Raw genomic sequence first — 17,927 nt, forward strand, 5'->3', positions numbered from 1 at the left:
AAACCTAACCTTAACCTCAGTAAAACCATGCCTAAACCTAACCTTAGCCTCAGTAAAACCATGCCTAAACCTAACCTTAACCTCAGTAAAACCATGCCTAAACCTAACCTTAACCTCAGTAAAACCATGCCTAAACCTAACCTTAACCTCAGTAAAACCATGCCTAAACCTAACCTTAACCTCAGTAAAACCATGCCTAAATCTAACCTTAACCCTAACCTCAGTAAATCTATGCCTGCCAGGGATCCAATCAGACAGGTAAGGCACGTCTATCATTTTTTTTAAGAAGAAATATGATACAGACAAATCTGGTAAATTGTACAGCACAAGCAATAAAAACACAACAGTATTATTTCTAAATTTGCAGAAATTAAGAAGTAGAAACGGCATCTATGTTTTAATTGCCATATCTCCCATAGATTTTGGACTGACTTAGAATTACACTTTTTTTATTCCTGTGAATTTGACCCATTCCCTTTACGCACACACACACACGCACACACACACACACACACACACACACACACACACACACACACACACACACACACACACACACACACACACACACACACACACACACACACACACACACACACACACACACACACACACACACACACACACACTTACCTCCCAGCATTGATGAGTCCTATGTCCTGTCCAGAGCAGATGTCTTCGAGTATAAAGGCTTCTTCACAGGTGGACATGTTGATGTGTGTGAGGTTGGGTTTACACACATCTAACCAGTATGGAGTGTGTTGACCAGTGGACAGCTGCAACACGTCTGTGATCAATGCTGTCACACACAGGCCAAAGATATGGACGCCTATAAAAACAACAATTACAATTTACAATATGTATCACATTACATGAGGTCCCCCATTGTGTCTTTAAAATCAGACCCGTCAGTGGTGCTGTGAGGGTGGGTGTGTGTCTGTGTGCCAAACGGCGTGGGAAATTCTGTGCAATCTCTTCCACTATCGGTAGCCGCCAAATATGGCGAAGACGCTGTTACTTGTACCCCTGAAGGGTGTGTGGGTATTTGTCCGGGATTTGCTGATTGCACTCTGTACAGCACCTTGTAAATATTTGTGTCCTTGTATTGTATCTTGTGTGTGTGGCCTCGTTCTGTGCTGAGTTGTCCAGGTGGCCACATGTCCCTAGGTTCCCAGTTGTCCAAGTGCAGTGTGTGTGGACCTTATGAATACTGGGCGAGCAGTCACGTCGTACTATTGGCATGTCAGACTATATGGGTGCCGGACTATTGGTTGTTGGACAATTGGCTGTCGGACTCTTATTGGTTGGCAGACTATTGGCTTTCAGACTCTTAGTACATTGGCCACTTTGTGACCTGTTGGTACCCTAAACTGTCACGGTGCGACTCAAGACAAGTAATATAGGACCCAAAATGCTGAACAGACAGGCAGGAGCAGAGAACGTCAAATTAAAGTATTTATTATACTGAAAACACTAGGTGAACATAACGGGAACAGAACACCATAACAACATCTATAGTCAAGCAGGGAACATAAGGAACTGAGGGTTTAAGTAGACAGGGATCACAATACACAGGTGAACAGAACAAACAATCAACACTGGGATTGGATTGGCTAGGAGACTAACAGGACACAGGTGGAGAAAACTAGTAATCACAGGGAGGTGAGACAACACAGGAAACAGTAACTAGGGAAAACAGGAAACACTACGACATCACTACACAGTAAAAGTGTGCAACAGACTGATATCGTGACATAAACAGACAGACATAAGGATCCTAAACAGACAGACATAAGGATCCTAAACAGACAGACAGACTGGCACGATGTGAGAATACAAGGCCTCGGGCTCAGATATGTTGTTTCTCCCCTGGGAAATCAAGCTGCAGCTCCCACGTGGGAAATGTGATAAACAGTAACATCTCCTACTGCATACCTCTGTGTGCGTTTAGCTGATATTTTTAACAACACATCCCAGTGGTGGTATTTGAAGCCTTGTATGAGGTGAGGTGGAGATTCCTTGCCTATCGTTTGGCACATCATCAGCAGTTTTTTCTTTTGGTTAATTACTCACCGAGTGACTGAGTTACTGCATTGGTTGGCCTGTTGGCCTAACAACAACAAACTATCCAATCACAGAGCAATCCTCCCTCCACGTTATGGGATTTTCACATATAGGTGCTCAAAATTGATTAATAAAATGGTTTTCAAACAATGTCTCTCCACACTAATGTATGTCATGTCATATCCTGCAATTCCTGCTACTGCATTATCTGTGTGTTATCCTATAGTTGCTTCCCTTTATTACTATTAGTGGCAAGGGACAAACATAATCCCTCAATATTACCAAATGCCTGTTCAGAAGGCAAGAGACAACTAATTCACTGTGTCGATGAAGGCTTTAAATGTGCAAACTGCAATACGTGATGATGGAAGCATTAGCAAAATCTGTCTCCTGACTCTATCTTCTCTGCAGATGTTCAAAAGTACTTTGCTACATGAAACGTAGACCTACTGTATCTGCGGTTGTTTGAGAAACGTGGGTTTAAAATGGCATTTGCTTTTACTACTGTATCCGCAATGTAGTCCAGCTACACATTTCTCTGACCACCTAAGATTGGCACGGCTACTGCCCAGGAAGGGTGTAGGTATGGGGCTGTCTACTAACCGATGAACCGGACCGCTCTGCGGATGTACGAGTTGAAGTTACATCCAGCGGCATTGATGTTAGCCTCAGTCTGAGTGGCAGGTGATCTCTTGGCCAGATAGCAGTACAGAATGGCCTCTCCTATCAGAATCTAGAGACAGACAGAGACGAAGACAGACGGTCAGAGAGAGAGAGATACAGTAGATAGATGGGAGAGTTCAAAATGTGTCACAGTCAATAGGTTTACTACTGTAGTTACTAGTCAATAAATGTCTATCAGTAACAAAGGAAACTTGGTCATTTACAGTTTTCCCCATACTGGTGGCCTGACATGTTTAGTCCCTTGACTACTACTCAAGTCAAGATGTACTTGACAGTAGTCTGACATGTCTTTCAAAATGATTGATTGATTTATTTATTTATTGAATACTATATTAACCATTTGCAAGAACAAAGGATGCTAAAAGGATAAACCCAAGAAAGCACTATGGCTTGTTTCCATAGGGGTCCTGTGTATTCAATTCATCGAAACATTTACAGACCAACAATAATATACAATAATATGCAAAAATATGTAAACGAGTACTAATCAAAAATACATATGTACAGTAAATAGTTGGGGGGTGGGGGCATTTATGGTTATAAGCTCAGCCTTTTTACACAGGCCAGTTGTGAACTACAGCCACCTGTAAGTGCCCTTTCACAGCGGTTTTGAAGGAGAAATAGATAATCCACACAAATCATTGTCGATATTTTCTTGTCAAAGTCGTACTTTGATGCATTTTAAAAGGCTGAATCTTTCTCATCTCTCACTTTCCATGTTTTAATTTCATGATATCAATTACAACACCTGTCCCTCTTTCCATCATTGTGCTCTATCATCCCCCAGGGCCACTTGGGGAGGACTACCTTGCATAGTCCTACCTTGATAGTCTTGGATAGTCTACTACTCTATTACCTCCTTTCACCCCTCTCATTCTACTGGGTGCCTTCAACATACCTGCAGCAAAGTATCATGTTACTTTTCTTCTGTCTTCATTCTTTCTCCTCCTATTGACAGAGCTGGTAATGTACTGGACCAGGCGTTCTCTAAAGCCTGCTCTGCCTCTAATATCTCTGTTACTCCTCCTCATGTCATTACTCTCCCACCTTAACATACCCAACCCTCACACTGTCAACCTCTTCTCTCTTACCTCCCCTCATGGCATTACTCTCCCACCTTAACATACCCAACCCTCACACTGTCAACCTCTTCTCTCTTACCTCCCCTCATGTCATCACTCTCCCACCTTAACATACCCAACCCTCACACTGTCAGCCTCTTCTCTCTTACCTCCCCTCATGTCATTACTCTCCCACCTTAACATACCCAACCCTCACACTGTCAACCTCTTCTCTCTTACCTCCTCCTCATGTCATTACTCTCCCACCTTAACATACCCAACCCTCACACTGTCAACCTCTTCTCTCTTACCTCCTCCTCATGGCATTACTCTCCCACCTTAACATACCCAACCCTCACACTGTCAACCTCTTCTCTCTTACCTCCCCTAACTGAGCCTTGAGTTCAAACGTTCAAACTATTTAATCTGCCTTTGACTGCAATGAGATGACCTCTCTCACTTCCATTCCTGCCTCTCTACTGTACATTCTCCATCTCATTGCCTCAGTCCTCTTTCTGGTGTCAAACTGGTGTCGTCCACCAGACCAACCACCTGTCTAATAAACCACATCCCCTCCTAGACCATTGTGCCCAATCTATTCCCCTTCATTACTACCACCATCAACACATCCATAACATCTGGTTGCATCCCATCTGCCTTTCATCTGCTTTCCCATGTCAGTCAGAGTTACTCCACCCCTCAATAAACTGACCCTTCACACCAAGGACTACAGACCTGGCAGGAGGCATGAATCACTCCATTCTTTTGCTTCCAAAGTTGTTTTCTAGACAACTTTCTCTCTGTCTCTCTCACACTCTCTCACTCTGTCCTGTTGGATCAAAACAAGACAGGATTCAAGCCAGCCCACTTGAATGAAACACCACTTCTCTCAGTCACAGACCACTCCGTGGTGCCCAGGCCGCCTCCCACTCCACTCCACAGTCCTCCATCCTTCATGACCTATCAGTACAATTTGACCCATGCAGGAAACTATCGGCTTCCCCTAGACACCCTTTCTGACTTTGGCATCACTAGGACACCACTCAAGTGGTTCTCCTCCTACAGTACCCGACTGGTCGGACCTACCAGGCTTCATGGAAAGGTTTGCTTTCATGCCCCCATACCGTCTTGACCAGGGTCTCCCTAGTCATTGGTCCGACAACCCACCTCAAACCCTAACCTAACCATAACCGCAAGCACGGGAGCAGGCGCTTGTCCGACATGCGGACGCATGTCGGACTAATGCTCCGTCGGAATTACATGCGGTCCCCACCCACCTGCTCATGAGCTCTCCCGTCATTGTTATGCTGATGACCCTCAACTGTTTTTGAGTGGTGCAACCACTCCAAGGAACAGCAATCCAGTCCGTGTTAACCTATGTGACTACCTATGTGACTATGAGTACCAGTAGGGGCAAAAGTGGCGCTGTTGTGCCAGAAACAGAGAGAGAGATAGTGCTGCACTGTTGCCTGCTAATATGAGAGAGAGAGAGAGAGGTGGGGACACACACGATCCAACCCCACATCCCTTACCCTCACTTTAATCAGCAAAAAACAGGAAGACAGTCCCTTCCTTAAAACAGTAGCCTTGCGTTACTTAACCGTTAACTGTCTTTATTGTTGCGTAATCACCAGATGCCAAAGAATATTCCTTGTATGAACATCATACTGTGAACTAAAGTGATTCTGAAGGGCTTGGTTACCGTGACGATGGGGACGATGAAGGCCAGGCTGAAGAGCAGCAGCAAAGGACAGAATTCCTGCCGGGGCAGGATGTAGGGCAGGGACAGACTGCGGTCGCTACAGCTATACCCAGAATGCACCGGCTGGAACACGTCGGTCAACTCCAGGAAGTATAGACTGACCACAGAGGAGGCCAGGATAGGGAGCTGCGAAAGACCGCGTGCACACATACGCACGCACGCGCGCACACGCACACGCGCACACGCACACGCACACACACACACACACACACACACAGGAACACTTTAGAAAGACAGCAGCTGGTGATGAGTGAATGATACAAAAAACAATGTATCAAGTATAATCGCTCCACACAGTGAAAATCATAAAGTCACATCCACATTAGCCAACAGTTTTTAACAACACAGACCAAGTCATTTAAAACAAGATTGTTGACAAGATTAGTCATACAAAAAAATAAAATCCTTAACCATGAGTGGGCAACAATTTACAAACCACCTCTTTTTGATCTATCGCGTGATCTGATGGTGTTGATCAAAGAGAACCACTATTGACTATTATTATTTGATGTGCATAACACCTTTTTCAACAAACAGATAGATTACGTTTTAGTATTCATATTATTTGTTATGTTTTATTCTTAAATGATTGACTTACTCTTCTATGCTTGTTATTATTCTAATTAGCAGCATAAAAGCAATGGTGGTTTTCACTATCTGGCACTGGGTGATCACGCCAGCTTCCAAGGCTTAATGGTAATAAATCATAATTACCATAACATAACAATCATAACAATAATCATTTCCCCAAAAATGTATAGGCAAAAGAGGCACGACATATGCTCGCAAGAAATAAATAATAGATTATTTATTAGCGAAATAGCTTATTTTTCTAATTTCGATTATTACCGTATCTACAAAATGATGACACACAATATGTGATTTTGTACTGTAGGTCTGATATATTTTTATGGATTCACGCCTCTTGCCTTTTTCTGCATGTACTGCTGTGAAGACAGTACCTCGAATCAGCACCTCTGCAGTTTGATTGCAAACCTTGGTAACCTCCACCACCAAAGGCTTATTCAGTGTCCAGAACTGGAACTGACCGAGACGCAGATAAAACTACAACATTCTGGGCATGGGCTGCTACTCTCCTCTCTACTTTCCTTGTCATTCTAATCCTAATCAGCAAAGTGGAACACACACACACACACACACACACACACACACGCACGCGCACGCACGCATGCACGCACACACAGTGTACAATCCTGAAAGCAGGATTATAGTGACACACATTAGCATGGCCCTTCACTTCCTCTCCGCCTGAATCTCTTCTTTTCTCCCTCTTCTCTGCCAACATCTCCATTGTACATCCAGCACCCCTCTGCTGTACCTACTTCTCCTTTTCTCCCCCTTAACCAAGAAAGGCATGTACCTCCCACTGTTACAATAGTACACACCTCACTCAGTCTGTGTGAATAAAGGAATCATCAATGTGTGCCAGTAGTAGATAGGAGTGCGTGCGTGCATCATGTCACATGTGTGTTACAAATACAGTATATGCATACAGTACATAACAGAGTGCAGTTTGACTAGGTTGATTCCTTCCATAGCATCAATCAGAAAGAAGTGTGCATATGGTGAGGAGACAGAGCACAGCTCCATTCACATTACAATCATCATCTTCATCTCTGTGGGGAATGTATCACAGAGACCTACCACAACGTAGTAGTAAAACAATAAAAAACATATACCAGTTGGAGAAAATGTGTGCAAACTAAACTGATTTGAAAAACAGCATAAAATGTGATTGGTTCTTCTGTGCGCAGGTGATGGATGGATTCTACACAGCCTGATCAACAGGTCACTTTACATACGTTTATGGACAGAAAACACTGGGAAATAAATGAAATATTACATTAGATATAAGATCCATTGTGGTCTTCTGACAGTTCAGAGAGTTAACCACTTACCTCTAGTCTATAGTATTTCCAAGACTTTTTAGTCCGTGACCCAAAACGGAAATCAAATCAAATCAAATCAAGGAACCAAACTAGTGAAAATAGCCGATCTACAAGTTCACTACGTGGCGCGGTTGTACTTGTAGATCTGCTATTTTCACTAGATCTATTTAAACATTTGTTTTCTAATTTATGGAATTTCTTAGATTCTTCTTTTATTTCTTCATGAAATTGCTTTTAATTAATGGAATTGTTTGTTTGTTTTTTGTTTTTTTAATAATAATAATTAAAAACAAAATGTAGGAAACAGATAATTAAGGGACCCATACAAATTGGTCCGCGACCCAACCTTGGGTGCCGACCCAGGGTTCTATAGTACCGGTGCTCTATAGCAGTAGTTCCCAAAGTGGGGTCCGGGGACCCCCAGGGGTCCTTGAGGGAGTTCCAGGGGGTCCCCAGCTAAATGATAGTTTGGAACCAAATGGACCCTTATGGGTCTGTAACTCTGAGAGTGTACAAATGGAACCAAATGGACCCGTGATTTTACAATGCAAATTGGGGGTCCCAGAGATAGAAATGCCATTTGATGGGGGTCCGCAGACTAATATGCATGTCAAACTGGGGGTCCTTGAAATTAAACAGGTTGAGAATCACTGCTAGAGCCGTACAAATCTTCTCTTAAGGGGGTCCCTGGAATATGTTTTCAAATGGGGGTCCGCGGGCTAATAACTGTCAATGTGGGGGTCCTTGACATGAAAAAGTTTGGGAACCACTGCTCTATAGTAGCCTACTCATTTGTGGGTCACGGACGAAAAGACCCATTTCAGAGAGTCTTCTGTCTAATAGAAGAAAGATTCCATACTTTTCAGGCTAGTGTCAGCTACTATTGTGCAGAGTTTGGAGCAGCAGGGTATGGTACAAGTGTTTTCTCTCTGCTAAACGTCCTCAATATACTGATATAAAAATACACCCCATTCAGAGAGCCATGTTGCCTAGCAACGGCCAACACAGGCCAGTTAGTATGTAGGATGGTGTTACTGCGTGTGTGTGTGTGTGTGTGTGTGTGTGTGTGTGTGTGTGTGTGTGCGTGCGTGCGCGCGTGCGTGCGTGCGTGCGTGCGTGCGTGCGTGCGTGCGTGCGTGCGTGCGTGCGTGCGTGCGTGCGTGCGTGCGTGCGTGCGTGCGTGCGTGCGTGCGCGAGAGAGAGAGAGAGAATGCAAGAGGGACAAGCCAGTTGCAATTGAGAGGAGAGATTGAAGTTGGAAAATGCTGTAGTCTAAACTCTGTCTTAAATTCAATTCTATTGGTCAAATAGTCACTGCTCGTTCTCTCTCTCTCTCTCTGCTCTTCCCACAGGACAGCGGAGCCCCCACCTGTGTGTATCTTATGTTAAAGGCCAAAGCACCGGATGGGAGGATTCCTAAGTTGATGTTTTGCCCCATTGCCCCTTTCCCTATTTGTTATTAAAAGACAATTTAAGTTACAAGCCAACTGACTCAGACTCTTATTTTATTATTAATCTTGCTGTGTGTGTGTGTGTGTGTGTGTGTGTGTGTGTGTGTGTGTGTGTGTGTGTGTGTGTGTGTGTGTGTGTGTGTGTGTGTGTGTGTGTGTGTGTGTGTGTGTGTGTGTGTGTGTGTGTGTGTGTGTGTGCGTGCAGTGTGCGTGTCAGATGCCGGAATTCATACAGTAGGTTGCCAGTTTCAGGACATTTTTTCTGTGATTGTGGAATTTCACCAGAGGAGGTAAATAGTATACTTTGCTACATTTCCATCACCTGTAAATAGCACTAGAGAATGCCCTTTGCTGCAATGTTATGGGCTGTTCTGGGCTGTGTAGTGTGTGTGTGTGTGTGTGTGTGTGTGTGTGTGTGTTATCATTGGGCTGTTCTGGGCTGTGTGTGTTATCATTGGGCTGTTCTGGGCTGTGTGTGTTATGGGCTGTTCTGGGCTGTGTGTTATGGGCTGTGTGTGTGTGTGTGTGTTATCATTGGGCTGTTCTGGGCTGTTTGTGCGCATAAGAATTCAGTATTAATAGTATTAGAGTCTGCTGCTGCAAACAGTAGATGAGCCAGTCTAAATTGTGTAGGAGTCGAACCCAGGAGACTAGCATGAGTCAACTGCTGCTAGCCTAGGACAGAACTACATTATACTGTAGTTGGAACAGCTAAGACCGGTCAACAACAGGGCCATAACTGGCTTCTTGACCTGGAAGTGTTATTACATTCATGGACAAAATGTCAATATTTGAGCAAATTCAACATCTCCATGTCGAGACCATTACTCTGAGCAGCAGCTGTCTGTGCAGACTTCTTTTATATTACAATTAAAGAAGAAACTCAATTCCTTTATATATATCTTTGTTGTACTGCATTAGCCACATACTGTACATGGATGTGCAATTGTGCATAAGAAATATTTTTGAATTTATGTACGTCTTTACTGAAATCAGACTTGTGAATAAGGCTAAAGGGCGATGCATACTATTGTGCCGAAATAACAGAAAGAATATCGGTTCGGGATGGGTCCTGAATAGATAGGAGAGGATTCTGGTGAATAGATGTCTTTTAAAGTTAATGGTTGAATGAACCTTATAATGTTGTCAATATTTTTATAGTAAATGCCATATATCAATAATTATATCCATTCTTTTGGAGACTTACATACTGCCTCAGACAAATGGGATGGAAGTCATCATCACAGATTTTCTCTCATGGAACACCTTCCTTATGGGTTTCTACTAGCCCCGTGGTTGTGTTGATCTGTGTCAAAACCACTCCGCCACTTGTCTGGCTCTACCCTCAAGTGACTGCCATGGCTGATTCTACAGGTTGTACTACGGCAGATTGTCAATGCACTGTAGTGCACGTGATATGGACAACAATGGGTTGTAGTTTAAAGCGATTGTGAAACTATTGTAAAGAGGATTATTTTTTGTTTTTTGCTGTTGTTGCTGTTTGATGTTATCTATGCTGCTGCATTGTCTGAAGGAAGCCAACACCTGTACACAAGATCAATAACGTACAACCTTGAAGGCTGAATGTAGGACTATATGTCACTGTGTCCACAATGACTTAACACATCAGCCCATAACTCTGTCAATGAGTCAATCAAACAATCAGGCAGAAAACTCACATCTTGTTGTCCAACCAATTGGCCCAACAACAGCTGCTCCTACTGCACCCAGTCAGACAGCCAATCACTCAGTAATAGAAAACAAGCCCGTTGGTCAATAGCATTCAAACATGTTAAATAAACAGGTGAGTGAACAGCCAGATTTAGAATAAGGCAGATACGGTTACATGAGCAAGCAGCAATACAGACAGATCCCCCCAGGGATCAACAGCGTTTTATCTTCTTAGGCAGGTAGTCACAGACAGACAGACAGACAGACAGACAGACAGACAGATAGACAGATAGACAGATAGATAGATAGATAGATAGATAGATAGGACCTACCGGTACGGTAGATCGATTATCGATAGATCAATATATCGATAGATCGATGGATTGCTGATAGATTTATCGATAGATCAATATATCGATAGATCGATGGATTGATCTATTTATGGATGGAGACAGCTGACAGATATAGATGTAAGCATACAGAAGGAATGGCAGATAGACAGGCAGGGACACAGACAGACAGTGACAGAGACCGCCAGACACTGTCTGTCAGACAGACAAACAGACAGACAGGTATATTCACCTCGACAAAATAAAAACAGGGCAACAGAGTGACGCTGTCCTTGGTCTCCTTCCCGCCTTTCAGCCGCTCCTTGGCACGAGACATGACGAGCAGCCTCGAGTGGTGGTCTCCCCCGTTGCCGGGAGACAAGGAGTTGTATTTGATCCCCGCCGTAATTTTGGCTAAATTCGCCAGACCCGCAGCCGACGACAGGTTAGGTTTTGTCGCTAACCGCGGCCCATCATCGCCGCTGAGCGGCTGTGTCTGAACAGCAGAACTTAACACTTCTCCTCCTCGCCTTGACTGGCTGCTGCAGTCAGTCAGTCTCCCCGGCGCTCAGAGAACCGTGCCAACGGAAACGGGGTACGGGGACGTTCTTCTCCCAAAATACCCGCTCGCGACACGGGTTTCACCACAGAGGAGCATTCTGTCGGCTGTGGTTGTTTTGTTGTCCAACAAGCGTATGTCTCCCCCTGTGGTACTAGTACCCTACGGTAATTCTCTCTCCAGTGGTGCCCCCCTCTCTGCTGCAGCAGGTGAGCGCAATTGAGCGAGTGCGCGCTGCCGCGGTTACCCGTGTTACATGGGATGCGGTGACTTACCGAATTCTGCCACTCCAGAGGTTTTACAGACAGAGGTGACAGTCAGGATGGGATCATGGGATGACAACTTGCATGAGAACATTTGGTGTTTTAGTTGCAGTCAGATCACATAGCTTAGCCTCATTGTGGTGAAGTTGTCAACTTGTCACTTGGTTGAAAAGCATTGAAGCGGCAGCCTTTATGCCCTAAATATACAGGCCTACATTTCCCTTGTAATATTCATCTCATTAGCCTAATCGGATCAAAATACCGTGAAATAATGAACATCATGTCCACCTGAGCTGGAAACAGGCCTACACGGGAATCACATACTTCGGTAAATCACCAATGTCAGTGTAACACTAAATCACCAATGTTACGCACTGACAGAACCGAACCTTCTTTTAAATACATCCATGAACCGATCGATCGATCAAAACTCATAAAGACCTATTTTCCGCACGGGTGGCGCATATAAGGAATAATACCCCCAACCACCATGCAGTGGATATAGATATGTTGTTGGAGAGAGATCTATGAATATGGGCCACGCAACCATGTGACACAAACACCCCCACACTTCCCTTAGGGTATACAAAAGCATATGCCATATTATGGCCTCAGGCATAATATGCCCTGTTGCTACTATATAGCCCAGAATTCATCAAAGCACTATTGTAAACATGCTCCATATAATGATAGCCTACAGAAGAGAGGTGCAATGCATACTACAGTTAGCCTACTTACAGGTTGATTGATTCTAAAGCCTATAATATATCTAGGCTATATTAGCCTATATCACCCCAATTGTTATTTCAGATTGTTTCATGTCTTCCATTATAATTGGGGTTATCAGAGGAAATCACCCCAGTGTTTCTTCTGAACAGATCCACTACTCACTATATGGGCATAGTGTGGCAGTGCTATGTATCGTGGTGTAGGAGCATCTAGGAGGCTATGTCATGCCACTAAATAACATAGCGGTTTACAGTTTACAGCTGTGAAAGGTATATACATGTTCAGTTAGCATCAATATCAATGGTCACTATAGCCATGCAGCAAACACTTATTGTAAAGCCTACAATGTGTGACAAATGTGCACAAATACCTTGAGACAACTCTCTCTCTACTATAAATGATGCAGGCCTAGGCCTATACAATGTGGCCATAAATATTGTCCGTTTCATAAAGAAACCAGTGGTCCGGGGAGTCGGGGTCCTTGAGGGGGTTCCAGGTGGTCCCCAGCTAAATGATGGAGAGTTGGTAACCAAATGGACCCTTTATAGATCTTTAACTTTTGAGAGTGTAAAATGAAACCAAGTGGACCCATACGGGTCCATTTGGTTTAATTCTACGCAGTTATTTTGATCAACGTTTGCCTGTTATCTCTCCTAATGGTATATACCAACATCAATACAGCGTAGAATTGTGGACAAAATCTTATCCAAAGACAACAACATATTCAAAGTTTTGGGTCTGAGATGCTAAAATGTCATCATTGATCCGTGGCTCAAATGCAGAATAAATAATGGGCCTTGCTTGATATGAAAAGGGTTGAAAACCACTGCTCTAAACATGCAGCATTCCATTTTCAGCACCATGGACAGAGAGAGGCAGGGTGGTGTATTTTCAGCACCATGGACAGAGAGAGGCAGGGTGGTGTATTTTCAGAACCATGGACAGAGAGGCAGAGTGGTGTATTTTCAGCACCATGGACAGAGAGAGGCAGGGTGGTGTATTTTCAGCACCATGGACAGAGAGAGGCAGGGTGGTGTATTTTCAGCACCATGGACAGAGAGAGGCAGGGTGGTGTATTTTCAGCACCATGGACAGAGAGAGGCAGGGTGGTGTATTTTCAGCACCATGGACAGAGAGAGGCAGGGTGGTGTATTTTCAGCACCATGGACAGAGAGAGGCAGGGTGGTGTATTTTCAGAACCATGGACAGAGAGAGGCAGGGTGGTGTATTTTCAGCACCATGGACAGAGAGAGGCAGGGTGGTGTATTTTCAGCACCATGGACAGAGAGAGGCAGGGTGGTGTATTCTCAGCACCATGGACAGAGAGAGGCAGGGTGGTGTATTTTCAGAACCATGGACAGAGAGAGGCAGGGTGGTGTATTTTCAGCACCATGGACAGAGAGAGGCAGGGTGGTGTATTTTCAGCACCATGGACAGAGAGAGGCAGGGTGGTGTATTTTCAGCACCATGGACAGAGAGAGGCAGGGTGGTGTATTTGGTAAACAAAGTACCAGCTCATGGAACCCACCATGCTGCATCCAGCTTACCAAGCGTCTCATTTTCAAGGTCCATTATTTATTTGCCATTTGAGCCACGGACCACCATTGATGAGATTTAGTCTCTCAGACGCAAAATGTAGAATATGTTGTTATTGTAAGATTTTGCCCACAATTCCATGCTGTATTGATGTGGTACCATATAGGCGATAACAGGCAAACGTTGATTAAAATATAATTGTGTAGACTTCTTGTTAATTAAGTAATGCAGATGTTTAACAATAATATAACTCTTGAGAGCGTAACATGAAACCAAAAGGACCGGTGAGGGACCATTTGGTTTAATTTTACACTCTCAAGAGTTAAATATCTAAGGGTCCATTTTGGCTTCCATCATTAGCTGGGGACCACCTGGGACCTCCTCAAGGACCACTGGTGGTCCCCGGACCACTGGTTGAGAACCACTGGTCTATACAAATATATACAATTGGCTATATGTTTGGGGAAGGGAAGCCAGGCACAGAGGGCGTTCTTAGTCACTGCACATACTGTATATAGCCTATACTCCTACAGGATGGGGTGGCACCTGTCAGCGGGGAATGTTGAACAGGAGGAGTCCTCCCAAAGGGGCCTCCTCACTGGCAGGGGAGCCAGTGAGGAGGCCACAACAGCAGTGGCAAGCAGTAGGAGGATTCAATTGACATAATGGCCAAGTAAACTGGGAGACAAAGGGGGTTAAAATTGTTGACTATAGTCAAAAACTGCCTTTTATCTTGATGATGTATACAGACACAGCCAGTAACCCCAGTAGCCATGCTGCTACCGACTAATAAACACACAAAGTCACATGTTGGCGTGGTTAGCACCGCTCAAAAAGAAAACAAATTCGTATAGTTCACGTAACATTCATGGGCGCTCTAGGAGTGTGAAGACAGAGCCCTCGCATAACATGTGAGATTGTGAGTCATCTTTCAGAATGATAAGATACTGTTATGTTATGTATTCACTCACAATGTTTCAATAATTCTAACCTTCTTCAAGCGTGTCGTGTACTGTACTGTATGCATCAAAGTCTTGAGATCAGTCACAAGAATGAAATGTTTCATTAAATGTTTTAACTGGGTGAGTTATTGTTCGCATGTTTTCCTATTATAGGCTACTGAAACCTCGGAGATGAGAGAATGACAGAGAGAGAGATAGTCTCACCTGTGGTCTGCTAATCATAATGTCTTCATGGCTCCAGATGAAAAAGGTGAGTCACATATCACTTCCACAGTTCTGTTGCAGGGTGTCACTCATGATAGAAGAACATACAGTGTCAATCTGTTATAATCTGCATAATGTTGTCAGAATCTGTTCTACTGTACCTTCTGACTACCATCTGGTTGTCAGTAATAGATTCTGGGCCAGCAAAACGATGCCACTCCAACAGGGAATATGTCTCCTTCTCACTTTCTCTCACACATCACAAATTTTGTCCATCACATTGGATGACTTTATATCACTGTAGAACAGAGACGAGATGGTATAACATATAATATGATGCAATAGGTGTTGTGTAGGTAGGTATAACATAGAGATGGCATAACATATAATATGATGCAATAGGTGTTGTGTAGGTAGGTATAACATAGAGATGGCATAACATATAATATGATGCAATAGGTGTTGTGTAGGTAGGTATAACATAGAGATGGCATAACATATAATATGATGCAATAGGTGTTGTGTATATGCAACAGTTAATTGAACCAATCATATAATGGATAATGGTACAAATAGACGAATATATTCTCAAAAACAGTCAAGAAAACTACACCCTAACATTTCTCAAATCCTGCTGTAGGCTTACTTGTGGTGACATTTGGCCATCATAAGTGTCGTAAGCCTAACATTAACGGGTGCGCACGCACACACACACACACACACACACACACACACACACACACACACACACACACACACACACACACACACACACACACACACACACACACACACACACACACACACACACACACACACACACACACACACACCTTGCTGTGTGCTGCTCCACTAGAGGGCGGCAGTAGCCTACCATTGATAACACTGACTATCTCTGAGAAGTGAAGACCCTACGCCAGTCATATTGCATGAACCATTTGAACAGGAACAACACTGGGCTTAAGTTGAGCATAAGAACGGAATATTGTATTCTGACATTGTGTGGGGTTCTCCTGCAAGAACCCTTCTCCAGAACCGTTCTCCATGCTGCTAGATATAATAGTGTAGACTGGCCTGGCCTGGCCAGAAGGCAAAGCTTTCTGTCTACCGAGCAATCTTCGTTCCACTTTTGCAGTAAAAGTAAAACTTGGGACAATCCATTTCATGAAAGGAACATCCTAAATATATGAAAACACTATGAGATACCCCGGGTAGGGGTATCTCAAAAACTAAGGCTCTTTTGGAGTGTTTTTTCCTGCACTATAGTAGAAGTAGTACTGAAAATGTAAAATACTCCAGTAAAACAAAATCTCAAATGTGTACATAAGTAGGCTACACAGTACTTGAGCATATGTACTCCATCACTGGTTATCATAGAGACAACATGATAAGTCATGATTAGACAAACACACAGACTATTACTTTGTTCTTTATTCCCGTGTAGCATGCTGCATGGCTGGCCTGGGGCACAGCACGCACGGTCTGACTGTCGCTGTCCGTCTGCGGCGGTGCTGAACATACATTGTCCATTGTATTGCAACTGGCAACCTTTTTTCTTTTTTGTGTAGTCAGAACAAGCTCAAAAGTTATTATTGTTTTTTTGAGGGGCCCTCCTATGTCCAGCTTTGAGGGGTTTGTGTAAACACAAAACATTGTCTTAACACAAACATTGAATACCAATGGTCCTCTGAAAGAGTAGCTATGTCCCTGAATACACACCCAGTCACCCACGCACACATTAGCAGACAGATGGAAGCAGGCACCCCTTAATACCCATATCTCTCTACCCCACCCACTCACCCGAGAGAATTAAAGGTAATTATCACTTATTAGCAGTGACTCTGCGAGTCTGCACGCACGCACGCACGCACACACGCACACGCACACACACACACACACACACACACACACACACACACACACACACACACACACACAGAGAGAGAGACAGAGCAGCTCTCAACATGTAGAGGTGACATAGGACCTACTGTTTGTCACTGCGGCTAATAACACAGTTGTGTTGTTCCATAGAGTTATGTGTTGGACGCACAAAGGCAGCAGAAGAACACCACCTCTCATAAGATGCAATGGAAAAGTTCTAACTGCACTCACGTGTAAAAAATGCCCCATCAAACTTTCAGATGCTGTTTTTCTCCCAGTGTGGAGGAAGAATGATTAGGAGTTTTATTGTGATCTCTCGCCCTTGAAATATATAATCCTTGGTTTCTGTTGTGTTTGAACAATAATAGCAATTCAAAACAGTTGTCCTCAAAACCACACCTCCAGTCGCTGTCATAAGAACGGGAGGTGCGCTCATGAACACGGCAGCAGAGCCTATTTGTGCACGGCTGCACGCGCACCTGCAGTCCATCAAGTATAATTTATGCTTCGTCCCGCGATGGTGTCGCGCACGCAGACCTCTACGCTCACAACAGTCTCATCTGCGATGCGATGTGAGCTTGTATATCAGCTGTTCTCTGTGCGCAATACTGTTGGGCTTTGAAGTATACATGTCTCCTAGGGTGCATCTCACTAGCCAACTCACAAGAGGAGGTTGAATGGACTGAAACCAGCGCTCCCCAAAACAACAGGTTTGGAGATCTGTTGGGAATTGATTACATGAAACAGTCACCCGTGCGCCCAGTCCCAATGTTTGTAAACAAATAATTGGTCTATACAAGGAACCAACAAAAATAAATGTGGGAATACACTCCCATCTGCTGGACAATATCGGAATAGTAC

At 43.9% G+C, this 17,927-nt stretch overlaps 1 protein-coding gene across 3 annotated transcripts in view; it reads right to left on the reverse strand.

Annotated features, from left to right (window-relative positions):
* The window catches only part of plppr4a (phospholipid phosphatase related 4a), a 31,743-nt gene extending 20,423 nt beyond the window's left edge, over window positions 1-11,320 (reverse strand). The window contains exons 1-4 of one of the 3 annotated variants that reach the window (XM_079529900.1): window positions 11,186-11,320; window positions 5,512-5,697; window positions 2,668-2,797; window positions 634-829 (exon numbers count right to left, since the gene is read on the reverse strand). In XM_079529900.1, the coding sequence (XP_079386026.1) occupies window positions 634-829; window positions 2,668-2,797; window positions 5,512-5,697; window positions 11,186-11,269 (596 nt within the window). In that variant the 5' untranslated portion in view covers window positions 11,270-11,320. Of the gene's footprint in view, window positions 1-633; window positions 830-1,081; window positions 1,213-1,935; window positions 2,060-2,667; window positions 2,798-5,511; window positions 5,698-11,185 lie in introns of those variants that run through there. The other 2 variants (XM_079529902.1, XM_079529901.1) reach the window with 2 other exon arrangements.
* Between the last annotated feature and the right edge of the window lie 6,607 nt (window positions 11,321-17,927).

Source organism: Electrona antarctica, assembly GCF_951216825.1.
Source record: "Electrona antarctica genome assembly, chromosome: 19".
Lineage (NCBI taxonomy): Eukaryota > Metazoa > Chordata > Actinopteri > Myctophiformes > Myctophidae > Electrona > Electrona antarctica.